General features: G+C 38.6%; 3 protein-coding genes and 1 pseudogene across 5 annotated transcripts; all 4 read left to right on the top strand.

The window, feature by feature from the left end:
- Positions 1-1,211: 1,211 nt before the first annotated feature.
- LOC122648739 (integrator complex subunit 3) lies at positions 1,212-3,138 on the top strand. The gene is made up of 2 exons (XM_043841962.1): positions 1,212-2,951; positions 3,035-3,138. Exons 1-2 carry the CDS (start codon positions 1,283-1,285, stop codon positions 3,136-3,138), a joined length of 1,773 nt encoding a protein of 590 aa, XP_043697897.1. The 5' UTR covers positions 1,212-1,282.
- On the top strand, positions 3,124-17,390 carry LOC122648872. Of its 3 annotated transcripts, none has more exons than XM_043842163.1 (3): positions 3,124-4,857; positions 6,014-6,023; positions 17,297-17,390. In XM_043842163.1, the coding sequence occupies exon 1, from the start codon at positions 3,206-3,208 to the stop codon at positions 4,763-4,765; it is 1,560 nt and encodes a 519-aa protein (XP_043698098.1). In that variant the 5' UTR covers positions 3,124-3,205; the 3' UTR covers positions 4,766-4,857; positions 6,014-6,023; positions 17,297-17,390. The 3 variants fall into 3 exon arrangements, with proteins under 3 accessions (XP_043698098.1, XP_043698100.1, XP_043698099.1); XM_043842165.1 differs by lacking the exons at positions 6,014-6,023; positions 17,297-17,390 and adding exons at positions 10,771-10,776; positions 10,834-10,847 and having other exon boundaries at positions 3,124-4,858; XM_043842164.1 differs by lacking the exon at positions 17,297-17,390 and adding an exon at positions 5,723-5,734 and having other exon boundaries at positions 3,124-4,860; positions 5,969-6,018.
- LOC122648876 lies at positions 6,517-7,723 on the top strand (annotated as a pseudogene).
- Positions 10,631-25,648, top strand: LOC122648877 (single-stranded DNA-binding protein WHY2, mitochondrial). The gene is made up of 8 exons (XM_043842169.1): positions 10,631-10,674; positions 11,834-11,944; positions 12,041-12,140; positions 12,501-12,593; positions 17,305-17,399; positions 17,606-17,679; positions 24,711-24,799; positions 25,363-25,648. Exons 1-8 carry the CDS (start codon positions 10,643-10,645, stop codon positions 25,522-25,524), a joined length of 756 nt encoding a protein of 251 aa, XP_043698104.1. The 5' UTR covers positions 10,631-10,642; the 3' UTR covers positions 25,525-25,648.
- The last annotated feature ends 1,512 nt before the right edge of the window (positions 25,649-27,160 follow it).

Raw genomic sequence — 27,160 nt, 5'->3', positions numbered from 1 at the left:
CCTCCTACTCCATGACCTTGTAATCTTTAGATCTGGGCTAGCTTATCGTACCATATCCTTTATCAATATTTATCAATGTTATAAATCCCGATATCGAGGCAATATCGGTTCAGGATTGGACAGAATTAAAAAAAAAACCATGTATCGATCAATATCACCAATCAGATCGGTATTAGTATCCAACGTTATCAATACATATCGGCCGATATGGTTAATACAATAACGATACCCTTATAACTTTACCAGAAATTGACTCTTCAATCTTTACAAGAGTTTCTACACAAAAAAGAAAGAAAGAAAAAAAACAAAAACACTTTACGAGAGTTAAAACTTTGTCCCTCTCCTGGTCGTTGATCTAGATAAGTAAATCCTCATTCAAATTGTGAAACCCATGTTTCAAGAAGGGATTCAAAATTGGCGAATCGACCGAAAATCGAAATTGATCGTGACCAGCCCGATTTCCACCAATTCGACATGGCTGATTCACCCCAAAAAAAGCCCTAGAAATTCCAGATATAAGAACTGATTCTAGGGTTATTGATCCCCGATTTTGATCCGATCCGGCTTGAAATCGCCAATTACCAATTCCCTCCCGGATTCCGTGTTTTAAAACTCTGACAAGGAACCCATGGTTGGATGGATCTTTATCACCTCCAGTTTGCTGACCGGCCCAGTTCCTCAGTTCCTCTAACAAAGGGGGGCTGAAATGACCTCTCTACCCATGCCCAAATACCCTACCCGGATGGGTTCACCATCCCCCTATTAGAGGAACTGGGGAACTGGACCGGTCAGCAAACTGGAGGTGATAATTTTCCATGGTGGGATGCGACGCTTTCGAGTTCATATTGTCAATGGTACGAGGGTTTAACCTATCAAGCCTTTAAGACGGAGATTAGAGCTGCTTCAATGTAGAAGTCCAGATAAGGGCATCAGACATCAGCAATCATGGAGAAGCTTGAAGTTCAGATTCGTGAAGGTGAAGGATTTAAAATGGGTAATGTCGGGGCGGACAGAGAAGCCGAAGAACTGTTTAGTCCAGATGAAGGAACCTTTTTATGATGGAAGGCTACGATAAGGTTGTGGTATGGGTGTTCTGGCTCTTCTGAGTTCTGTTAGAGCGACAGTCATCGAAGGGCGCTTTCCACCAAGTTAACGGTAACTTCTATAATACCCTCTCAGACCCTTTCCTCCAAAAAAAACGAAAACCTCTTCTGCTTCTTTTCTTCTAGTTTATATCCATTTATAACTCTGCTTAGCTTTTATTACTGTTGATGAATCAGGCATGGCTTCTGAACTATTCCGAATCGCTCCTTATGAAGCTGAAAACCCGACAGGGGTCTCTCTAAGGGAAGCTTTCGTGCTTCTTCAGAATCAGCTGAAACCCCCATTCCCTCTAACGATTCCATCTTCACCAGAGTATTTACAGCTCAATCGGGCAATCCTGTTCGGTGTTTTAGTCGAACCTCACCTCGCCAAAACCCATTTTATCCACTTAAATGCTATAGTAACTGATGGGTACAAATTTTTCGTTAGTTTGCTCCTCAAGATAGTAACTGAATCGTACCCAAAAATTCTCGAATCTGTGAGGGTTCAATTGATATGGGTTACTTCCGAGCTCATCGATGTTTCATCTATTGGGGTTGATAATTTGTTGATTTCCCTGATGAGGCAGATTGTTGGTGGGGATTATAGTAATTGGAACTTGTGGTTATGCATGGAATTGCTGAAGGTTTTATTGGCAAAATGGGATTGGCTTTTGGAAGAACCATTCGTTTTGACAAGTGCTTTGTTTACGTATCTCCGTTTGTTAGCTGATCATTACAGATTGTCTGGTACCACACAGTTAGATGCCTTGAAGCGCATGGAGATTGATTTTTGCATTAGAGTTTTGAAGGAACAATTTAGTTTGTGTTTGAGGATTGGAAGGGACCTTGTTCGTCTTCTGCAGGACTTGGGACATATTCCTGAATTCCGAGCCATATGGAAGGAGTTGTTATTGAATCCTGGAGAATTTAGTGCTCCGGGATTTTTGGACATATCACAGCTTTACCACTCAAGGACATCTAGCCGTTATCTCTTACTTCGGATCACCCCAGACATGGAAAACCAATTGCGATTCTTACTGACCTATGTGAAGTTGGGGAGACAGAAGCGTTACCAGATGTGGTTTGCTAGGAAGTTTCTATGTGGACCTGAAAGAGAGACCATTATCTGTGACCTTGTTCGGTTTATATGTTGTGCCCATCACCCTCCTAACGAAATTCTACAATCAGATATCGTTCCAAGATGGGCCATCATAGGTTGGCTACTGACCTGTTGTAGGAAAAATCATGTGCAAGCCAATGTGAAGCTGGCCCTTTTATATGATTGGCTGTTCTTTGATGAGAAAATCGATAATATTATGAACATTGAGCCAGCGATCCTTTTGATGGTGAATTCAATTCCTCAATACATTGACATTACTTGCAACCTTCTTGAGTTCTTGTTCCTTCTCATGGATAACTATGATATTGAACGGAAGGATGTCATAGCTCAGGGTGTCTCGGCAGCTTTTGGTAACCTTGTTAGGAAAGGAGTGGTTCACTCATTGGATGCTTTGACCTCTTGCAATGAACTTTCTCCACTTCTCAAAGAGAGGCTTGCAAACATTTTTCCTTGTTTAGAATCAGGAGTTTCTGAAGCACACCCCATTTGTGTTCCTTGTGGTTCCCTCCTGCCCTTGAATTTGCCAAGTCCATCAAGCATGAAAAGGCAAACATCAGTTTCAAGCGAGCAAAGGACTCCTATTTGTGTTCCTTGTGGTTCCCTCCCACCCTTGAATTTACCAAGTCCACCAAGCACGGAAAGGCAGACAGCAGTTTCAAGCGAGCAAAGGACTCCTTTGTGTGTTTCCCTCCCACCCTTGAATTTGCCAAGTCCTTCAAGCACGGAAAGGCAGACATCAGTTTCAAGTGAGCAAAGGACTCCTATTTGTGTTCCTTGTGGTTCCCTCCCACCCTTGAATTTGCCAAGTACATCTAGCACGGAAAGGCAGACAGCAGTTTCAAGCGAGCAAAGGACTCCTTTGTGTGTTTCCCTCCCACCCTTGAATTTGCCAAGTCCATCAAGCACGGAAAGGCAGACATCAGTTTCAAGTGAGCAAAGGACTCCTATTTGTGTTCCTTGTGGTTCCCTCCCACCCTTGAATTTGCCAAGTCCATCTAGCATGGAAAGGCAGACATCAGTTTCAAGCAAGCAAAGGACTCCTTTGTGTGACAGAGAAAATGGATTTGACGATAAGGTTGTTGATGCTTCTGTTTCTGCATCAGATAACCCAGTTACTTCTTGCAGTGAAGTCATTCTAGTCAATGGCGATCAATTTAATATCATAGAGAAATTGATTAAAAAATATCAAAAAATCATTAGGCAGTCAAATGAAATGGGACTTCAGACTCTAGAAGAGATAATGTTGTCATTTGCAAGTTCTGGTAACCACACACTTGATACTGCAGCTGTGGATGATTCTGATCCCAGAGTGGAAGTATTAGCTTGTCAAATAGCTGAATCATTCAAATTGAATGGGTATAGCATGTTTTCATCTCTCAAAGCCAATTATGATGATGAAGTTCTCTCTGCAACAGGCCTAATTACACGTGCCTTTATCTTTTCTCAAAACGAGAAGATGCAGAAGATGCTTCTCTTTTGGTCAAAAAATGGTTGTCCAGTGGGGGCACGCTTACTATCTTATGCATCAAGACTTGCTCATGAGGCAGAGTTGATGGGATGCTTGAAGAATGCTATGGATGAAAATAGCTACCCCAAGCTAAGTTACTCAGAAATGATATTATTGAAATGTCATACTAATGGATTTCTTACTTTTATGAATGGTTGGAGGAAAGATTCTCTTGATGTCAATCAAGTGGATGGTAAGTTGGTTGCTAAGTTGGTAGAAGGTGCTTTTGCTGCTTACAGACGTTTCCTTGTGTTATTGAGAGATACTTTATGTAAGGAAGCAGATATGTCTGTAGCTAAGCTCTTGTTTTCTGACTTAATGACTTGTTGTGGGTGGGAAATAAAAAGATTGAAGTTGTTATTCTACAGCGTCTTCTCTCATCTTTCTGATTTATCTGTTGGTGATGAAAATATCATAAGGTTACTTGTGGACCGATTGAGTGACACAGATCTAGTCAGTGTGCAGTTTGAGATAGGTTTGAAGAAGTTCTCTATCTTTGGAGAGGACACTGAGAATATATTGCATTTGGTTAAGATCTCTCTCAATTGGGGCTTTGTAGAACAGCAGAAATTCTGGGGCTTGATGAGATCGGAGCTAGTAGTCTCTAAGGTTCAGGTGGATAGGGTAGTCCAGGATTTCTTCTGCGTAGGTGTCTTAGATCCAAATGTACATTCCATCGCAGTAGGAGGACTTCTGATGCTGTCTGGCTGTTGTGCTCCTACACCTGAGCTTGTTGATGTAGTGATGTCATTAGCTGATGATCCCTTCCAGGACTTTTCTGCGACAATCTTGGCTAGTTGGTCTGTCTCAAATGCCCCAATGTTATTTAATAGCTTGGCTAAATGTTTGGAGAAAATCAACAAGAAGAATGATCATTCTATCTCTTCTATTTCTGGTGGGGTTAGAGTTAACCACTCTACCATTTTGAAGTTCTTGAATTTTCTCGATAAACAAAGGTTGAAAAGCATAAACTATCTGAACAATACACCTGTAAATATTTCGGAAATAAAAGCCAAATTATCAGAGGTAGCCACGGCTCACAAGAACAGATGATTGCTCTGTCAGCGACAAGTGAATTTCATAGCTACCATTGCAGTCTGTGGTCAGAAGTTGACATTCCATCCAACTGAGTTGATTTGAGGTGTTGTCAGGTATTCTTCCGTTCCACAAAAACTGTCTTGTTTGATGTTTTTCTATGTCCGATTTTGTTTGTCCATTACCCTGTTAGATTCTTTGACAGGATAGTGTATTAAGAGACAGAAAGGGAATAGTAAATATATAAATGGTAAAGTTGGTAGAGTAGTAAAAAAAAGAAGAGTAATTAATGTAATAACAAACCTTTCTTAAAAAGTGAGATTTGTCAAAATGGACAGTCATTGTGAGATGGAGGGAGTATTTATTTTCTTCCTTCGAACTTCTCCTTGAAATGTTTATCTACATCTTCTCTGATTGGTATTTTTTGGATGGTTTTTCTTCGTGTAAGACCTGATTGCTATACCTCTTTCCTTTTGAAATTGTTGATCTGTATTTGATGATGTGTTATGTGATGGGGTTGGAACTAAGTTATTATGCATCTGCAATAGCTCTTCCATATGACTGCAATATCAATGGTGAATTGCATCTTATCTCTATTTACATCGATTACTGAATATCAAGGGACAGCACACATACTTCACGTGAATCCTAGTCTAACTTATTCTCAGTCATTTTGGGGTTCCAGATGACTTGAATCTTGTTGAGATCTGTGGTATAAAGGCAGTAAGAAATGATGGTTTTATGATTTTTTTAGGGGGAAAGGCTGGACACGCTGCCAGGGTGCCCAGCACGTGTCATACTCTCTCCTCCCCCTTTGGAAAAGACCCCCGTGTCCTCTTTTGTTCAACCCTGTGATTGGTGTATGCTGCTAGCTTACCGAAAGCTGGTGGCATGCCCAACCCTCTCCCTTATATCAGACTTGAATCTTGTTGAGATCTATGGTATAAAGGCAGTAAGAAATGAGGGTTTATCAACCCTTTTCTTCCACCTTTTGAATTGTTGTTTTTATCATTTTATTTATTTCATATCTGTGTTTAATACCAATCATTGCTACCTTGTTCATACATTCTTTTAATTATTAATAGGCCATGAATTGTTGATTAATTGTGCAGATATCTATGTTATTGCACATTGAAAATTTTCATTCGGGTAGGCTACCTGATTCAATTTTTAAAAACGTGTTTAGATAGCTAAAGTAATTAATTTTCCTTGCTTGAAATTGCAGAATGAGTATATACATTGAGGCATCAGAGACCAAAAAAATTCTTTCCTTCTCTCAGTTTCAGTCTTTATTTTCATTTCATTTCGCCTCCCCCCTCCCGTTTTGTTTGAAACTCTGTGATTTGTATCTCACTTATTGGGTTTCAGATTGAACCAAGTAAACCATAGTTCTAGTGGATCTGTTTGATTTGCTTCCAGATAGCTTCTGGCTTTAAAGCAGGTGTGTAAATGCTCTCTCTCTCCCGATCTGTTTGATGCCGATAAACTTCTATTTTTTTCCATAAAGAATCTATCCTCTATCTCCAAGAAGAACCTCCTAGCAAACATGAAAACATTTATTTCTTCTATTTTTTGGGGGTGGGGGCGCGGTTGTTGTAAGTGTTATCCAGGACCAAAAATAATAATAAAGAAGATGTTACTTTCATTTATGTATGTACAATGGATAAATTAATGTAAAAAATGAGATTTTTTTTTGTGTGTGTGTGGATTCAGGGATCTTGGATGGTATGTCTATATTATTTTGTCCTAACCAACATAGCCACTGGTCTAACATGTTGCAGTACCCTTGAAGACAGTACTTTGCCCTGCTGGTTGGAAGATTGGACCAAGTTAGAATTAAGTGTTTTGGATTTATAGCATGCTCCCGAGTGCACTTGATGTCATCGACATTGATCCAAGAACTAGAATTTGCAAGAAAGCTATGCCCTGAAACTGTTAATGGATTTTGGGTTGGAGGAAGAGGCTTCGTCTCTACATCCAGTTTCAGTTAGAACTGGTTGGACAATATGTCACTTTGGTATGCATCAATCTTCCCTGGGACACCATTTTGTTCCATTTGCTTGAATTCATCATATCAGAGCATTACTCCAATTGATTTCTGTACTTCAGTGACCAATGGCAGCATATCCCTTGTGGGCGAGAAATGCAACGCATCTCATGAATTCATATGTATGCTTGACGTAGGTGCGTCTATACATATCCTTACTATCTTTTCCATCCCATTGTCAGTTCCTGTCCTTTCCCTTTCCCTTATTTTTTATTGAAATGAGGGTAATGTTATGCATTTTGTTTCTTGTCGTCCATATTGGTATCTGTCTGATTGTTGGTTACTTGATTTAAAATTTTCTCATCCCTAACTAATGCTTCTATGTTTCGCTAGACAAGAAATGTGACCTCAAGCTCTGCCATGTGGAATATTTTATCATCCTTGCAACTGTTTAGCGGTTTGATCCCCTGCACACCATTGATTGTTGTGATTTGGCTCCTCGCATGTAGGCAGAGCAAGTGACATAGGTGGAGAGTCTAATTCAGTGATCCTTCAACATCTGCATTAGTTCCACCAACATGGAGAGTCTTCATGATCGAAGTAGTAAGGTTAATTACAAAGATTTTAGAGAATGAAATTGCATGTCCTCTTAGGGATGCCAAGACTGGTGCCACATGTAGTTGGCTTCTACCTGATTGTTCAAGTGTAACAGTCTAGAGATTGAAGAGGTCAAGGTTTCAGATAAGAAGGAATTTTATTCCGGTATTGGAAGAGTTGCTAGGCTTTGTCATGGTAATCTTGTCACAGTTTAAAAATGCTGGTATAATCTAGCTGATCGCTATACTGTTTATGAGTATTTTGTGAATGGACTAGATGGTTGCACTACATACAGAGAGCAGGGAGGAGCTTGGATTGGTCTATGAGAATGAAAATTGCGAGAACTCTTGCACAATGAACTGTGTAAGTCTATAACTTCGCACATTTATGTGGTAAAAGTTAAGTGTGCATTTAAACTACTGCTGTTCCTTTTTTTTGCTTATAACGTTAATCTGTATTTTACTTTGAGATATACTATTTTATAGACAAGCATGCAAGATCCTTTCATATTTCCATTCTGTTCAAGTTGATAGTACATTGATGTATCCAAGAATGAATATCGACTAGGTAGGAGGTATTAACCAGTTGGTGTGTACTGAAACAATCAGCAAGGGTTGGGAACCCTCAAAAATGCTGTATACAATGGGAATTAGGCATGAAAAAGTTGGACACCTTACTGATAGGTTTGAGATGAATCTTCTACCAAGTTCATAGATTCCCTAGTAACCTTGACTTAACCAGCTCACCAGCTCATTAATTGGCTGAATACATCCTCCTCCATGAACCTCCTGGCCTTGCTTACATTCTAGTAGCCAATGAATCATCAATTCGGAATCACCTTCCATGATCATTTACAGCCACCCCCGTTGAAGGGCAATATCAATATCCATGGTGGCTGTTCAACTCCTCTGTGGTTGATTCACAAGATCCAACATGACTAGAAAACACTACCAGAACTGTCCCCTTGTAATCTCTAAACACACCTCTCTCCCCACTGGGACCTGGATTGCCAATGTTGCTTCCACCAATATTGAGCCTAATCACACTTTTCCCGGGGTTATGGGAATAGGGGATTCCCTCATTTTAAATAATTGACTGAAATAATTGACTGATGGGCAGTATAAGATTCAGTTTCTCATTCCACTTAAACATTACACAGTCCGTAAAATTTGAGCACCAAAAGATTCCTACTTTTTTTTTTTGGGGGGGAGGGAGGAGGGAGAGAGATACTGACTTTCTTAACTAAGTTGTGCCGTTAATATTACGTTGAGCTTTTTTTTTTTCTCCCTTCGGGGGGTTGGGGGAGTGGGAGGTGGAGAGGGAGGAGGGTGAAGCCATTAGGCACATGGGTATCTTTACTATTCTTTGGAATCGCAGAGGTTTAACTCCGGGAGGAAACTTGGAGAACTCCCAAAAATAAATACCTCCAACTCTGTGGTTGCAAAACCAGATTTCCCACTGATACACCATACTTTACCAACCCAATCCGCGGGTGACACGTGAGGCGGCTTGGAGTCCAAACCACCAGACCCCGTATAGAATAGATCGGATTGTTAGCGAAATGGTTACACTGGTCTGGACACATCAGCGAGATCAGTTGAAGAGCACTATAGTGGATGGAGGCTGATAACGGTAATTCACGTGCAAGAGGATTCCGGATATCGGGATCTGAGGAAAAGATCCCCTTCTTTTCGAAGAGTTTCCTAATCCAAACACAGGGGGACCACCTTACAAAGAAGGAAAACCATCTGGTGAATCCAAAGGAGGATCAGAGAAAGAGGGCTAGGGAGAAACTTGTATAAATAGGGGTCTTTGCACAGATCGTTATCCTCTGTTGTCCGTTGCCCGAACAACACCTGCTGTCCCCTCACATGGGGGCGAAATGACGACTTAACCTCCCTGTTCGAACACACTGCCGAGGGAGGTTAAGTCGTCATTTCGTGCCCCATGTGAGGGGACAACACTGTGCTATTCGGGCAGCGAACAACAGATGATAAAAATTTCTCTTTGCACCCATGTAAAGGCCACTGAGAAATATTCTTTCATTGAGCGAGAAATCAAGAAACCCTAGAGTATCATCTTCGTTTTCCTTATCATTTCTAGTCTGACCTAGTTTTAAGGTTGCAGGAGTATCTTTCTTTGTGCAATACCCACCAACAGAGAAACCATGGATCTGGACTTTTGAATTCTATACCATAGATTTCAGAGTCATTCTCTCCATATTTAAACGGCTTTTGTATACAAATTGTTTCGCGCAATGCCCATTAGTGGGAAAAAACACTCTTGCATAGTGGAAAATTTATCTCATACTCTTTTATTAGTAATGAGTTGTTTATCCCACTCTCATTTCTCTCCACCATATTTAGATTTTAATTTTCACACAAACTCATGCAACTTGCCATTGAAAATTGGTCTAAAGGTAATTGGGCCTCATAGGCTATGACATAGACACGTTTCTATTTGGTGAATCGATTACCGATCTAAAATTGGTCTAAAGGTAATTGTACTAGCCAAGCTATAAACAATCGGTTATTGATCGGTAACATAATTCGATAAATCCTAGCTTGTTACTACCTTGCATCGATAACATCGGATTATTAATCAGCCAGTGCTTGAGTCCGACACATTTCCTAATTGATCAGATTGGTCTCAAGCTTCAATCGATCAGCTCATATTGGGCATCGATGCAGGCAAACCCTTTTTTTTTTTATAAGAAAAGAGGAAAAAAAAAAATTTTTTGGTCAAGGAGAAAGAGAAAAATTAAATTAATTAAAATGAGAGTTTACATCAGACCATAATATAAAAAATATGACTTTCCAACGATAGCATTATATGCTAAGTGATGCATAATATTCACAAAAGAGATACTTAGATGTCCGGTAAAAACTAAATTTAAAAGTTCTTCAGAATAATACAGTAATTGAGAAAGAAGGTTCCAAGGCTAGGATTCATTAAAAGGAGTTGGAACTTGGAAGTAACCTTTGGCACCCCTAGACTCATAGATTTAAGAATCGGATCAATTTATTTGGACCGATCCTGGTCCCAAACAATCTGATTTTAGGGTTTTCCAGGCCGATTCTAATCCGAGTCGGATCAGAATTGGCTGGGGACTAATCCGGATCCCGGTTCCAGGTTTAAACCCTGGACAGGTTACAGACTATAGGCTGCAACTGTAATGGTGGTACGGTACCGCGGTGCCCAACCCCAACTGAGCAAAGCTTTGCTTTTATTTAAATTCAAGGAAAGGGTTTTCCTGTCATTCGTTGCTCCCTCTTCTCTCTCTGTCTCTGCTTCAGAAGTTGCAAGGCAAGATGATGAAGCTCTCGCAGTTCGTGTTGTGCAGGTGAGCGTCTGGACCAACAGTAGCTCGTCACTGGACTCATTTTCATTTTTTGTGATTTTGTTTTCCTGGAACGATTCTTAGGGTTACATGCTTAAGTTCTTTGTGCTTGAAGTTGTCGTTTTTAAAATGTTTCATTTCACCTGTGTTAAGTAAGTATAGTTCTTTCATCACATCCCTTTCAGTATTTATCGTTCTTTAGGGGAAGAAAAAGGAATAATCTACGGTCTTGCACGGAAAGAATTTTACGTTTTTATGAAGATCAGTTCATACCCTCTGTGACAACTATCAACTATTCACTGTTCAGAAGTGCGTCTTTCAAAATTCGAACTCCTTGTATCCCTCACTTTTTCTATTTTATTTTATTTTCAACGTGAACCCAGTGCTCGAACAATGAACGAAGTGTAAATTAAGTGTTTATGTCACGAATCCTGTTTTAACTATAAACCCTTAATGCAAGAAGTACTGAGTTCTTGGTTTGTCTCTTTCACAATATTACTTTTGGAATTCCACTACAACTGGTTTATACAAGTAGAGTCTACAAGATTCCAAATATTGTTGACATCTTGATTGAATTAGCTTTACCTTGGGAAGTCAGTTTGTTAGTTTTGCTGGTTTGAACAAATAACAACAGGTTAGCGACTGTAGATGTTGATATATATCTGAAATCTCTCTCAGAAAGTGTAACCTGTTATACTTATGCCCCTTATGTGTCGGGGAGCATCCTGCGCCCCAGTGCAGAGAGCATTTTCCTTTTACTTTATTATTATTGTGGACCCATACACCAGCAGGTCAGACTCATGCTTGCTTGTGGTTTGATATATATTGAATTTGGAAGAAAGATTAATTTGTTGCACTAGACACTAAAGTTGTAGAAACTCTTATTTGTTTTCTCCCCATGTTTTCCGTCTGTTTTGCTGTGTCACATGTGTTTAAGTTAAATGTTGCATTATTTAATCTTTCATTAGAATTGAAATTGTTATGAATGATGCATTACACTGCCAAAGAGACAATGCTTGGGTTGATTCACACTTTGGAAGTGTTCTCAACATTCTTGCACTATTATGTGAATCCTTCAGCGATCATTCTTCTTTTTTTTTCCCCCGTTTATAGATTTATTGATAGTTTTAATAATCTATCATTAATTTCATCTTTTAAACAGGAATGCTGTGTCTGAGAAACTATTTTCAGGGATAGTTTGTAATGTCAAAGATTGCACTTGGCTGCAGAATCTTCCTTTTCGGGCTGGCATTGTAAATTCAAGTCAGGAATTTTTAGTGATTGCTTTCAGCTAAACTTTTTATCTGCTTCCTTCTGCGATGGTTATTAATTTATTATGCTTTTTATTATATATTGTCTCTATGTCTGCAGGGAATTACTCGGGCAAGATCTTTGCAGATTATACTGTTTTCAAGGGCAAAGCTGCCTTCTCTATAAGTCCTGCACTTCCAACATATAAGAAAATGGATGTATGTATGGTTCAGTTAGTTTTAGAGAGAGTTTTTCACGATTATTTGTATGAATCTCCAGATTCATTGCTTTTTATACCCTATTGTAAATTTGTGAGTCAAATTGGATTTCACTTTTTAGTGTAAAATGATGAATCTCTAAATTTTGTAAATCTCTGGAAGGTAAATTCGTTTTTCCAACCAAACCGTTTAAAAAATTCAGATTCATGCGTTGACAGATTTACATCCGACAGATTTACGCAACCAAACGTGGTGTTATATATTGTTTCTTGTTTTGGCTTATAAATTTGAATGCTGCTTTTTATTATCTATTCTGCCAATCATATATATTTGAATGCTGCTGCTTCTTTTCTTGGACAGTCGGGAGGTTCCAGAATTGATCGGATGGGTTCAATGATGATGACTTTCTGGCCTGCTATTGGTCAACGCAAATATGATTGGCAAAAGAAGCAGGTAGTTGTTGTGCTGTGCCTTTGTTGTTTTCTTTGTTCTATTTTTCACTCATCAATCATCATGTTACATGTTTTAGGTACAGGGATCGGGTACAAATATGTGCCAAGGAGTCAGATCCAACTTAGATATTAGAATACCGTGATATATGTCCAACAGTGAGTATGGGTACAGGGACTTTGCTAAGTGTGCCAGGGGGTTATTGTTTTTGTTGTTGTTGTTCTTCTACACGGCTATGTCCAAGTGTTCAACTTTTGGTTGTATGTCACACACATCCATTATCCGTATCCATGTTGTGTCATATCAACCCAGGTGCTCTGGCAGTACATGAATTGTCCATGCAACAGATGTCACTCATAACACCATGGTGGTTACCTCCCTCTTGTGGGTTCCTGGATTTATTTTCATTTGTCTGATCTCGATTAGGAACTTATTGCTTTCTGCCTTTGTTGCTGTATTGATTGGAACCCTAGGTTCAGATCACACACCCCTCTTAACAAGATCCCAAGTAAAACCCAAAACAGAATTTAAGTCACCCATATGGTCAAAGTCAACATTTTCTGATGAATCTGACCAAAGTTCACAAACCACTAGACTAACACAAACCCAAAACACTGCACTGTTCTAATGGTCTGATTTAGAACAACAGATGAATCTTCAGAATTGTTACAAATCCAAGAACTGAAACCAGTACCTACGAGTGTAAAAAAGAGAAGAGGGTGAGCACGATGGAGGAAAAAAGAGGGGAAATACTAGAGCCACGATAGGATTTAGATTTAGAATGATCTCTATCGAGGCCTAGGTCCTTGCTTAATGTATTAAGAGTCCTATTAAATGTTAAATTACAACCAAAGACTAACTAAAGTAAATCAATGACTCAACACAACACTTAACAACTATGATTTAACTTAGACCTCCACTCTCGACTTAACACAAACTCTCTCCTTCACGGTACAATATTTAACACTCTCCCTCAAGCTGGAGCATATATATCCTGGACTCTAACTTGAAACAACAAAGATAGACATAATTAGCAGAACCCAACTTGAACAGACAACCGTATTTAGAAGCCATTAGTTAGCAACACCACCTTCTAGTCTCAACACAATCATAAGAATATCAACCGTCAACACAACAATAGAAAAAGAACTCCGTGTTGCAGAAATCCAGATAACCATATGAGCGGCAAAGGATTCCAGACGCAGGCCGAAATGTAACAGCAACAGTAGTAGCAGAAACCAGAAAATGGCACTAGGGAAAGATGAATAAATCATTGTTGCAGGTTAACAATCTTTAATAAGAAGACAAATAACTATCTCACGAATGAGACATAGGCAATAATCTTCTCAGAGAAGGCAAGCAAAAATTCTTCACGAGGAAGACAGATAAAAATCTTCACGAGAAAGACATTGGCAATAATCTCCACAAAGTAGACACAAATCTCACTAAGGAGGCACATGTAATAATCTCCTCCACGAAGGAGACAGGTTAATAGTCTCCACGAAGGAGACAAATCTTCAATAAGAAGACATGGGAACAACAATATGCAAAGCAATCTCCAATAATAATAACAGCACCTCAGCATTCACAAGATGAGAAGATAGGACAGATCAACCATAGCAGCAGTCACAATAGCATCAATGGCAACAATTGATCAGATCAAAGTAAATATGATCAGGTCAAAGTAAATAAACAACTCCACCCGCACGACAAAATATCATAGCAGCAGCAACAACTTCATAAGCCCTTTTCAAGGAAGGTAGGTAGTAAACTACTCTAAGAAGATAGATAAAAGAACAACATAGGTGCTGCGAACCATATAAAACAACATAAGGTAGTTGTGAACCACAAATAACAATATAATGTTGTTGGGAACCACAAACAACAATCTTGTTGCAAACCACAACCATCTTCATAAGAGAATACGCTGCTGATGAGTGATGACTAGAGAAGATGATACAAACAGATAAGCAAATGACATGAGTGGATAATAATAATCTCCAATCTCCCCTTGATGTGTAGCACTACACGTGGACAAATAATGCAGGAGAGACACCAAACAACACTTGTGTATTCGAATCATCATATTGCAGTCAGTTCAAATTAGTAGGTTACAAGAAACCGGGGAAAAAAAAAAAACGATTTGGATTTGGCAGATCTTCTGAGGAAGTGTAGCATCCAGGTAAATAAACACTACTGCAAAAATTTGGTGATAATCCGACGATTGGCTATTCATCGAAGCCACAAGCACAAGAATAGTAATTAGTCAAGAGAATAAATGCAATGGCAGAATTGTAATGATATCAAAAGAAGCAAAGTGGGTGGCAATCTTGTAATTAAGCAGAATGTTAGAGGATTACTAAGGTAGGCAAAGGAAGAAGAGATAGAATGGGAATTAGAAATTAAAGAAAAGGGATTAATTGGAACCAGAGCAAAAATAAGGGACAAGCAAGAATAATAGTAGAAGGAAAGGGAATTTTAGGTAATAAATAAAAAAATAAAGAAAAGGGATTTAGAGGTTGAGACAACCTCGCAATTGAGAACCAAGGGGTTGGGGGGCGGTAACCAAGGGGGAGGGTTCGTCGAGGCAGAAGGCGAACCTCGAATAGCTGTATCTGAGAGATGCATTCGCCAATTCATGTAAGGGATCAAGATCATCAACCAATGTTAACAGATTTTATGGAGAGACTGAACCAGATCCAAGATGCAGTTGCTCGAAAAGCCCAATGTTGGAACTGGTGGGACTGTTGGGGAATTCCAGGGGGATAAATCAAATCAATTAAACCTTCAGCAACAGGTTCGAGACCAAGATTTCACATAGGGGACATTAACCAGCTTACCAGCCCTACCACAAGAGAAAAGCAGTAGCAGTATCACAAGTGAGAAAATAGTAAGCAAAGCCAAATAACCAGATCATACAGAACCAATGCTTCACATGAGAGGCCTTTAATAGGCTCTACCGCGAGAGAGAAAACTGTAGTATTAGTAACGCATGTGAGAGAACATCAGTAGCAGCAAAGAAATATCGCAGACCATCAAACCTTCATCCTCAAGTGAGAGAAGTAATGTTCTATCTCAGAACATAAAGCAGCCCCGTAGAACCATCAATCGTAGGATAAAAGATCCTTGTTTTACATTGAATCAACAAGGATACTGGCAGAAGTAGATACAGCGATAGATGGCTGCACACCAAGAACAAAAAAAGCTCTGGAAGAGACTGTCAAAACAATAAGAGATGCACACATATGATTACTCCCGCTCCGATACCATGTTACGAATCCAAGAACTGAAACCAGTACTTGCGACTATAAAGCAGAGAAGAGTACAGTGGAGAAGAAAAGGGGGACATATTAAAGTCACGGTAGGATTCAAAATGATCTCTATTGTGGCCTAGGTCCTTGCTTATAATGTATTAAGAGTCGTATTAAATGTCAAATTGCAGCAAAACACTAACTAAAGTAAATAAGAATGACTCGACACAATTTGACATAAACTATGGCTTAACATAGTCCCCCACTTTCAAATTAACACAAACTCTCCCCCTCACGGTACAATATTTGATAAGAATCAAACAAAATTTTCAGATTTGGGAGATTTTCTGTAGCACCAGATCAGCAGATCTGATCTGTCCAAAAACCTGGCCGAACGTCAGTCCAGGGCAGTCCTATAATACCCCAAAATATCTCCAAGATACAATGGTTAGAACTTAGATCTCTTCCTAGGATGAATCTTTTATCTGGTCAAATTTCCCCAAAACAGGGCACCCACTGGTGAATTCCGAGAGGGTTTCTGATATATAATAGGCATTAACAGATAGGCTATAAATATCAGTTGATTAACTATAGATTAACCAACCAGAACCTGAGATTAATCCACAGTACAGCAGTGCCTAATCGTTAGAAAAGTATACAGCAACTTACTTGTAAAACAAAGTAACAGCAATGGAGTTATAACCTTTGATTTAACACCAAAGGATTCCCTCCAATCGAACCAGAGTTTCTGCTCTCACTATTTCTAACAGCACACTGACTCTCTCAGCAGGTTCATGGAAGAAGACGATAAAGCTTCAAATTGTGGGAGCCTTGGCTCTTACAGTCTTTAAATAAAAAAGCAAAGCAAACTTCAGATTCCTAGTAGGAAACTGAAAACTGTTTGTAGAGCTAATAGGAATAGCTAAAAAGGACTCTCCAACGTGGGGGAGTCCTATTACAACTGCACTGTAAAATTTAGAAATTAAAAAGTAGCTAACAACTAGCTAAAAGCTTGTCTCGATTTTGGCTGGCGGTCCCAGCCACCATTCATCTTAAACAGGGCCTGTTTGGAAAAGCTGATTAAAAGAGCTTTTTAAGGCCTGTTTGCCTCTCCTGCAGTAGGTTTTAAACTCCCCTGCATCACTAAGGCTGCATTTGGCTGCATGGTGGGATCACTCCTTGGGTCTTTGTGACTTGAGATGTGCTTGGGTATGCAGGTGGATGCTTCCACAATGCATGGCAAAGTGATAGACAAACAGCTAAATTTTAGGCAACCACTCACATTAGGTAAGAACTACAGCTGCAAATAGCTACCATGGGTGGAATTGATGCATTGCCCCCCAGTTCAAACCAAAACAGCTTTTATGTGACGATTGGGTTTATTTGCTTCAAGTGCATCTTGTTTAAAGCAACAGAATTTCTGATGTTAAGCTTGACTCATTTGTTGAATTTATAATTTGTAGGTATTTGCTTTGTCGCCGACTGAGGTTGGATCTGTGATAAGCCTGCGCCCTAATGATTCCTGTGAATTTTTCCATGATCCTTCCATTAAAACAAGGTTGGTAATCTTTTATCTTTTGCTGAGAAAAACCACTGTTGTCATATGGAAATGACTAGCATAAGGTTGAGGTTACAATACGGAAAAAAGGCACATTTTGATGGACCAGTTGATAAAATGTTGCTATCATTTTGTTTCCACTAGTTTAAGCATTTTTTGTATTTTATTTTCAAACTTTCTGAATTGACAAGCATTTAATGTAACAGTCTTGCCGGTCAAGTGAGGAAGAGCTTATCAGTTACACCATTAGCAGATGGTGGTGGCTATTTCTTTACTTTGAGTAAGCCTGTGCCTTGTCTTATTATATACGATGTTCGTTTGCTTGATCTCTTTGTGGTATGAATCCATGAAGTAGTGACCATATCATCTTTGTTTCTATGCAATTTATATCTCCATATTTCTTGGAAAATTCGTACTTATTTCCATATTCAGCTTAAAGCATGTGAGTTTATAAAAACATATAGGGAATGGGATTGCTTTAATCAAAATCAAAATGATTCACGTAAGGTTATGTGATTCTAAGCATAGAAGAACTCGTCTTGAGTATAGGTTTCGAACAGCCAAAATAGCGAGTTGGGTTTTTTTTTTTTTTCTTTCAACTCGATGGCTGGTTTCGGTGGGTTTTAGACCTAGTTTGGTCATGAAAGTTGGTATATAGCCTATTTTTGGGCCATTTAAACACAATGGCACTATCAGAGTTTGAAAAATCAAAATCCAAACAGGGGTTTCACTTAGTGGAAGACTAGGACAAACACTTATTTATGCCTAATATCAAGTAAATGTTTTTGTATTTGTATTTTATTTACTTAAGATATTATTCATAAATAAGCAAATACCCCCTATTTGAATCCAATAAAAATAGTTAAAAAATCAAATTCCAAAAGGATAAAAAGTCAACCTCCCAGTTTAAACAAAAACTGGATTTTCAGCGGTAGGTGTAATTTTCAACTTTTTAATGTTGGGGTTTTTTCTCAAATCTAAGAATTCCATAAATCTTAATATGGTAAAATATTCCTAAAAACCAAAAGTGCGGTAAAATATTCATTTGTTTTGATGTCCAAAAAAATATTTTCATTCAGAGCGATTTTGACAGCATTCACGCACACCAAATTAAGTTTGACCGGAACATAACTCCTTCAATATAAATCAGATTTAAGCAATCTTGGATTTGTTAGAAAGCTTTGTTTTGATAGCTTTCCAACAAGTCTAAGATTGCTTAAATCTGATTTATATTGAAGGAGTTATGTACCGGTCAAACTTAATTTGGTGTGCGCGAATGCTGTCAAAATCGCTTTGAAAGAAAATATTTGTTTGGACATCAAAACAAATGAATATTTTATGGCACTTTTGGTTTTTTGTTATGTTTTACCATATTAAGATTTATGAAATTTTTAGATTTGAGAAAAATCCCAGCATTAGAAAATTGAAAATTGCACCTACCGTCTAAAATCCAGAATTTGTTCTTGACTTGGGGGGAGGGGGGGAGGGTTGACTTTTTTCCTTTGGGAATTTGACTTTTAACTATTTTTATTGGATTCAAATAGGGGGGGTATTTACTTATTTATGAATAGTATCTTAAGTAATCAAAACATTTACTTAAATGATATTAGGCATAAATAAGTGTCTGTCCTAGTTTCTGGCCTAGTTACTGCCTACTGGCATACATAAGTATCTGTATTGGTTTCGAGCCAAGTTTCGATGGGCATAAGTGTCGAAACTTGCGAAATTACCAACATCTCGGTCGAAACCATGCATTTTTTCAAGTACCTGGCCAATTTGTCTCGGAAACTTGTGAAACTGAGAATCTCGGTGGTTTCGACTGAGTTCTCTTTCCATGGTTATGAGTCCTAGTTAAGTTTTGAGTCATAGTTAGAGTTTGATTTCTGTCTAGCCATAAGGCTATATATATGTTAGAGCTCTTGCGAGCCCCCAACGATTTAGTGAATAAGAATTTTGCTTTGCAAATTGTCGCTGTCCTGAGATAGGCTGTGAGGGTGAGATAGCCTTCACTGCCTCTCTCTCCATCGATCTGCATTCAAGTGTTCAAGTTATTTCAATTCTGCCCTAGCCGACAGCTTGAAGATTCAATTCAACTATTGGGATTTCTGCTACTAGACTCAAGATCAGTTCAATCAACAAGTAAGTACAACACCCCAACCCCAAACCCTTCTTTTTCTAATCCTCTAAACTTAACCCTAACATTCCCCACACCCGAACTTCATTCCCCATACCCTAAATCCTGTCCAGACCTATCCACTCATCAAAATCCCACCTTTCTAGATTCGATCTTTCCTTCTCACCATAAGGGAAACTCAATTCTGGTCCCAGCCTAGGTGACCACTTTTAAACCCTAGATTCTCCTTCATTCCACTTTTCCAAAAAAAAAACCGAAACCCAAACCCTAATTTAATATTCATCTTTATTTACATACTCAACCTCCATAAAACATTTCAGGACCTTCACTTGAAGACTTCCCTTCACCAACTTAACCTAACCCTACCATCAAATCCTAGATCCCATCTAACCATGTCCCTTATTTCAGAATTTCACCTATTTTGACCTAGCCGATTCCTCCAACCCATAGCAGATCCTGGTTATTGGTTCTAGTTGGTATTTTAGCCATCTGGAATTACATTACCTACCATTGACTTGAAAATATAGACAAAAAACTTAACTATAATATACCCCTTAAGGCTTATAAGACTTGAACCTTAGATCTCTTATCAACTAGAGTCACAACCACCAAACTAACAATTCAATTGTTTACTAAATCCACAAATCAATTTAGATAAAAGAACTAAAGCACTCTTTAATTCTTAAGTCTCTTATTTACCATTATGCCATCCAATAGTGGTTGCAACTAAGAGTGAATTCTGCACACAATGGTATTAAGGAAAGATTAACGGTAAATTTACGGAATTGCCCCTGAGGTGTAAAATTAAGAAAATACCCCTAGGAAAATATATATACATTTTTAAACTCTTCTAGGTTTTCAAAATCCTGGGGTATTACAAGGGGAGGCAGGGGTTACCGGTACAAAGGGGTAATCTGGGGTTTTTAAAATACCAAGGGAGAAAGAGAGGTGGATCTTTACTTTTCTGGGGGAATCAGAAAAGAAGTTTAGGTAGGGGACGTTGAGTAAATATAGTTGATAGTAATTTCTACTTATTTTTCATTTGCATTCTCAATTGGTCAATGATTGTTTAGCTTTTGTTTTCATCCTAAGTTGGAGAAATGGATACAACTCAAAGGAAGAACATGCTAAAATTGCATAAGTATTTAGAGAAGTGTGCCATGTCTCATGGAAGGACCGGTTGCCTCTGCATGCACAGTCACTGGAGAGGAGAAAACTTCTAATGGTGTTACAGTAAATAAAACCTGACTGGTTTCTTGGTGCGTATCTACCAAAGTGTCCCTTAGCTTTTTTCTTTCCCTGTGATTGGCCATGCAGGTTTTCCCTTCGTCTTGTGTTCCAGAGGATCCCATCTCGGCAACCAGCTTTGCTTGAAAACTGGATTAGCCTGGTTGAGTGTGCTGGCTTTAGTAGATCATAGAGAACTTGTTTAGGCCTAACCTTGGTTTAAGTTCTTACTTCCAATGAAATGTTGGGCTCTTCCAAGTTCTCATCCATTATGTTTTTCTTCATCCTCTTAGATTTTTGATTAAATACGTGAGTTACGATTAGTGACGCCAACATCCATCTCCTCTCTCTTCCCCCCACTAAAGAAAAAATCGAAAAAACTTTCATGCAAACACTTCCTGACATTTACCAACTAGTGAAAATATTCATCGTCATGGCACTTGGGAACACTCTCTCTGCGTGTGTGTGTGTTTTAAATATAAAAGGCGTACTTAGCGCACAAGGCTCCTGCCATTGAGGGGTCTGGGGAGGGTCATAAATGTACGCAGCCTTACCGCTGCTTCGCAGAAGGGCTGGTTCCTGACTTGAACCCGCGACCCCTAGGTCGCCTCTTCCCTGTTTTAAAAACATAAATAATAAATCTTACTTCACCCATTCTATTTTTATGTTACTTGTTAATTTTAACTACAAAGTAAAAGAAAAGATGAGAATTCCTTTGGAAAATAAATAATCACTGGAATGCATTAAAAAAGATATATTTTGAAATCCTCTGTTAAACTTCTGTTCTGCCTAGAATTTCTGTTGCAAGGGTTTGCAAGAGCATATATATAACTTGTATGTAATGTACGGGCATTCTGGTCAAATAAGAAATTTTCATATATGAAAGAATTTTAAGCTCTGTTATATATATCTCTCTCTCTCTCTCCCTCCCTCCTATGCTGTTTATTGGGTGACAACTTCTCTGTCTTCCTAAACTGAGGATCATGAAAATGGAGTTTGAGGGCTTCATTACACACTCCTTAGATGAAGGGGACCCACCCTTTAGAATTTTTTTTAATGGATAACAACAAAGAAAGAAAATATTGGAGAAACCAGGGGCCAAGGGAAACAATACAGCAGGTTCCAAAAACAAGGGAATCTTGGCCAGGAGAGTTTCTGATGCAGATAGATCTTGGATTCATTAGGAATTATTTGTAATTTTTATTTTATTCATGTTAAAGAGTCGTAGGAAGGTAGAGTCCAATTAGAATTGAATTTGTTTTTCTGTTTTAGATTATGATAGAATTAGAGTTTGTTTCGGTTGAGTCCAAGACAGAGTCGATTTCTAATTTAGACTTCGACAAGGATTATGGTTGTTGATTCTTTATATACTCTTTGTAACAATCGTATTATTCAGATTTGGAATGAGAATTTATTTTGGGTTGAAAGCAATGGGGCACATACCTCGAGTCTTCACTTGAATCAGTCCGGTTCTTCTACCAGGTTTGATCTCTATTCTATTTCTTATATTTCTTCCTCTTCCACTTCTTTATTTTCAGTTTTCTTTAAAACTAAGCTGTTCTCTGTTTCTGGGTGGTACTTGTAGTCCCAACTGTGGAGTTCGATCTTCGACGTAACTGAATAGTTTGGCATGAGATTTTGGTCAAGGGTAGGGTTTTCATACTCGATTCAAACCTCAGGATATCATACCGGACATACCCTTCTGTTGTGAGTTACAGAGTTGAAAACTATTGGTGGTTCTGTTTTATCGCCAGTTCTAATTTCAGTGATTTTTTAATTTATTTCTGGTTTCTGTTTTGGGTTGTGGTGGTTTTCAGAGATCTGTGAGTTGGTCCCTTACTCCTAAAATCTTGAATCCAGTGGTGTTCATGTGAGGGAGTTGGCTGTGTCGAAATAACTGCAAGTTCTACCACCCTTGCTGTTTATTGAGAGCTAGAAGAAGGCACTGTTCATTCAAATTATAGAATATAGCCCCTACTTTCTAAAGTTGCTTTTATTATATCCCTCTTTTAAGTTAGGGTAAATTACACATCACCCCCTGGTTTTCAAACAAAACTCAGATCACACCCTGGTTTTTGAAAAAACTCAAATCATCCCCTGGTTTAGACCCCAATATGACAAATTAATCCCAACCGCTAGTTTTATGCTGTTAAGTGATGATGTCAGCCAGTTAAATAAATTTAAATCCCTTAACTACCCTTGAACAATGTTGAAGATGAAGGAAGGGTAGTATTATAAATTTAATTCTAATGTTTTAGTACAAGGGTAAAATAGTCCTTTCACAACAATAACTAACAGCAGATTAACAACGTTACTGTAGAGGGGTGATTTGAGTTTTTTCGAAAACCAGGGGGTGATCTGAGTTTCGCTTGAAAACCAGGGGGTGACATGTAATTTTCCCTTTTAGTTATCTTTCAAAATTACCTTCTGTCTAATAAACTAATCCCAGCTTTGATCTAATTCTTTCTCATCTTCCAAAAAAAGACTTTCTACTGTTCACATTATTTACAAAATTGCCATTGCTTCTTGTACTTTGATTATAATTGTTTGAGTGGGTCCACAATTGAACCAAAACGGGTTTCGGAACCTCGGTTTCGCATCAGTTTCAAAGAGAGACAGCAACCCAACCAAGAACACCGCAAGATACCCACCCTCTTCACAAACACAACCCCACATACACTGAAACCCCCCAACCCTCCCCCCCCTTTCCTCCAAACTCCAAAAACTAGATACCCACCCTCTTCACAAACACAACCCCACATACACTGAAACCCCCCAACCCCCCCCCCCCTTTCGTCCAAACTCCAAAAACTAAATCTGAAACAGATAAAAACTGAGAAAGGAGCTCCCGCACCAAAATAAAAAAAAAAAGGTTAATGCTTGTCACCAATGTGGAATAGGATTTTCACTTCTGCCCCTAATGTAGCTTTTTCACCTTCAATAACCCTTTCTAGTTTCTACAATTTCAATATTTTCACGAATGCTTTGGCGAAAGGGAGTATCAGAATTGAATTCTCCTGTTAGATAAAAGAATGTTGCTCTATATTTTAATTTTTTTTTGGGTTGTATTAAACTAGGACAGGTACTTTGACCATATGCCTACAAAGGCTGTACAATGCATCAAAAAGTGATCCATCATTTCCTAGCTTCCTTTCATAAAAGGCTTATAATGGAAACCTTGTAGCCCTATTATCCAAATTATCCATGGTAAGATTTTTCTTTTCACGCACATCATTTCAGACAAAGGGACCCATGTAAATTTTCCTTTTGATTTTTTTACTTTAATTTCTTTATTTCTCTAATAGGTCTCTAGACCTCATAGTTGTCACAGCGTCTAGGCAAACCAAGGCGTTGGAAGGGGGGGATTTGGACGCAACGCAACAACACCAACAAGGCAACCAAGTCGACCAAAATGCTCGTCTAGATGACCAAGTTTGCACTAGTTGTCAAGGCGCCTAGATAGTAGATACCAAGGCAGTCACTTAAACGACACCTTGACAACTATGCTGGACCTCCTCGTGTTCTTCAATTTTAAGTTGATTATTTGTGGTTTATGATTGGAGCTTGTACACTCACTTTTAGTACATTAAATGTGGTAGCAGTGGTTTATGTTATCATGGTATTTTTTTACATGCTCTCTGAACTTCAAATTTTAAAGTGTACTTTGAAATTCAGTCTCCTCCACACTGCTGGATGATATAGAGGAAAATCACCTTCTGTGATCTGTCTTGACTGCCTTTGGATTTGTGTCATGCATGTTAATTTATTTATTTTTCTGATATTGAAGTTCTTATTCTATTTCTGTCATTAATTGTTTGCTTAATATTCTTTGCAATTTTGAAATTTTGGAATTTAGTGGGCAGGCTTGAATAAAAGCTGTGCTACTGGTCTCCATTCTTTCTTGCAGATATGCTGACATTTATTTCTATCTTTTTCAATGCTATTTGCAGCCGTCGTCAATTCCAACCTGAAAACTACTGACCGTCTTTCTGTTCCTGTTACAAGTGCCGAGTTTGCAGTGATTCACAATACTTTCAATGTATGATAGTTTTTAAACCTATTGGTTTTTTTTTTTTTTTTTTTTGGTAACTTATTAATTGTTATGCTGTAGTATATATGGTGCATAGTTATCAAGGTGACGACGCCATGGTGTCCAGGCTCCTTGGTTGCCTTGGACGCCTTGGTGCCTAGGCGGCACGATGTCAGTGTCGCCTTGATTTTTGACCCTCTAAAACGCCATGGTCGCCTTCCTGCCCTGATAACTATGATATGGTGCACTGTGCAATGATTAGGTGGTAGATAATCTGCAGTTGGGCAAATAGCCACAGACATTGCATACTGTTTGACCTGGACCCAGATTTGTCTGGTTTTTTGCCACTCCTTGTAATTTGTTTATTGTGCATATAATTCTTAGATAAACCTTTGTTTGGTATAAGAATTTAACGATATCAACCATCCATGAGGCCATAGTTTTTGGTAGGAACATGAATATATCACTGGTATAATGTGTGTACACCTGCATCAATACATGTGCATTTTATGTTCATTGTTTTGCCATACAAAGATTTTGGGTCTTGCTTTCTGACTTCTGCACTTTATCAGTTCATCTTGCCTCATTTAATGGGCTGGAATCAGTACTCCAGTGAGCCGACTAGCAGTCAGAAAATATCTGGATACAACAGTCAACCATCCTCTGGTTACACCAGACATCTGCCAAGAAGGCCAGAGGAGACTCTTAACCTTGATTCAGAATGGGATAAATGAACTACATAGCAATGCAAGGTTTGTACTGGACTTCTTCCTGGCTGTTACCCTGCAGTGTGTGAACATTTATGGCCTCTGTACAGGCTCCAGAAGTTCCTTGTTTTGGACAGTGGTAGTTTTAGAGCTTAGTGAATTCCTGGTGGTGAACAATATGCTTGGGTTTGTATCTCTTGGAAATGTTTGGATTCTGGAAGCTGTTGCCGTCTGGTTTATTGCAATATTTCAATATTTCTATCCATATGTATTATTCAGCTAGAAGTAAGAGTGTTTTTTTTGGTAGAAGAATTGAGAGTATTTATCTTGTTTTCTCCATATTCTCTCATTTTGTTGCAAAATTGGGTGGAGAAGAACAAAAATGCTACTTTAGCTGATGCGTAACTGTGATTTGTTAGTAACAAAATATATTTCTTAATGATCTAGAATTATATTAATATTAGGGCTTAAACAAGCTACTGTTACCGAAAATGATGTCTCTTTGTCAATATTAGAAAAGTTTGTTTCTATCATGCTTATATCTCCACAAATGTTTTCAGTGTTAATGTTAGGTGATCATGTATTGTCTTGGCAGAGTTTAGCATGAACATGGATAATGCAAGATCAGAATTTTGTCTCTAGTAATGCTTTCTAATGTAGCCGCGTTGTTTTTCTTGGTAATACTTAAATTATTTTTTTCCTAATTTATGGATCCATGTCAGGCTATGTGCTTCTTAGGAGAGTAAAAGCTGAATGCTATTAGAAGTTGTTCCCCATTGGATAATTAAGGCTACTACTCTTAACAGCTTTGTGCCATAGACCTGTGGCCTTGTGCTCCTAGTCTTATTGGAGCTTTCACAAATTCTGGTTGCATCTCTGCAGTTTCCCTGCTCATAGTGCCTTTCCCCGCAATTGGTGATCCTTCTGCTGGTGAATCTGTGTTGTTTGCAACCAAAAGAAAAGTTATTGAAGACTCAGATCCTATCCCATTGAAAGAAAACATTCCTATGGTCACCCAAGGTTTCAAGAATTGGTGAATCAGATTGGGAATTGCCTGATTCAGATTGGAATCAAACGGTCGCCGATCCCAATTTCTGCTGAGTGGATGCAGCCAATTCCTGGATAAAAGCACCAGAATTGTTGGAATATTCCTCGGATCTGCCACTAGGGCTTTTTAAGACCCATTCAAGCCAATTCTAATCCGATTTGAATTGGCACTGAACGCTTACATAACCGATTACGTGTTTTTAAACCCTGCTCCCCACCCTTTATGAATCTGGATAAAATTAGGATGTGATTGTTGTTCCCGGCACTTTTGAAATTGAAAGATTGGAAGAATCACACCCAAATACCGTAGGGTGGCGAGTCCATTGGCATGTATCCTATGGATCACCTCATGTATTAGATCTACATAGGATTCTAGGATTTGGTACCTAGATGAGTTAATTATAAGCCATATTAAATGTCTTTTTACATACAACGTGTGAAGTGTAAATTGTAACTTTGAAAGAGGAGAAATCAAATGAAGATGAATAAGGATTCTAAGACATTCCAATGATTGAGCTTGACGAAATCAGAAAACCAGTTGCCTTGCAAGATAGAGGAAAGGTAGCAAATCCACCTGTTGAAGGACAGCCAATGTTTGGACATGGTGTCCAGATCT

Source organism: Telopea speciosissima, chromosome 1 (genome assembly GCF_018873765.1).
Source record: "Telopea speciosissima isolate NSW1024214 ecotype Mountain lineage chromosome 1, Tspe_v1, whole genome shotgun sequence".
Classification (NCBI taxonomy): Eukaryota; Viridiplantae; Streptophyta; class Magnoliopsida; order Proteales; family Proteaceae; genus Telopea; species Telopea speciosissima.
Note: the sequence above shows the minus strand (reverse complement) of the source record. Positions and strands in the feature narration are given on the sequence as shown.

Excerpts from the sequence above, each read along its gene's own strand:
- LOC122648739 (XM_043841962.1), top strand. The coding sequence starts at position 1,283 with ATGGCTTCTGAACTATTCCGAATCGCTCCTTATGAAGCTGAAAACCCG. Across the intron at positions 2,952-3,034 it reads AAGGCAGACATCAGTTTCAA|ACAGCAGTTTCAAGCGAGCA; the intron begins GTGAGCAAAGGA and ends ACGGAAAGGCAG.
- LOC122648872 (XM_043842163.1), top strand. The coding sequence starts at position 3,206 with ATGGAAAGGCAGACATCAGTTTCAAGCAAGCAAAGGACTCCTTTGTGT.
- LOC122648877 (XM_043842169.1), top strand. The coding sequence starts at position 10,643 with ATGATGAAGCTCTCGCAGTTCGTGTTGTGCAG. Across the intron at positions 10,675-11,833 it reads TCGCAGTTCGTGTTGTGCAG|GAATGCTGTGTCTGAGAAAC; the intron begins GTGAGCGTCTGG and ends TCTTTTAAACAG. Across the intron at positions 12,141-12,500 it reads CAACATATAAGAAAATGGAT|TCGGGAGGTTCCAGAATTGA; the intron begins GTATGTATGGTT and ends TTTCTTGGACAG.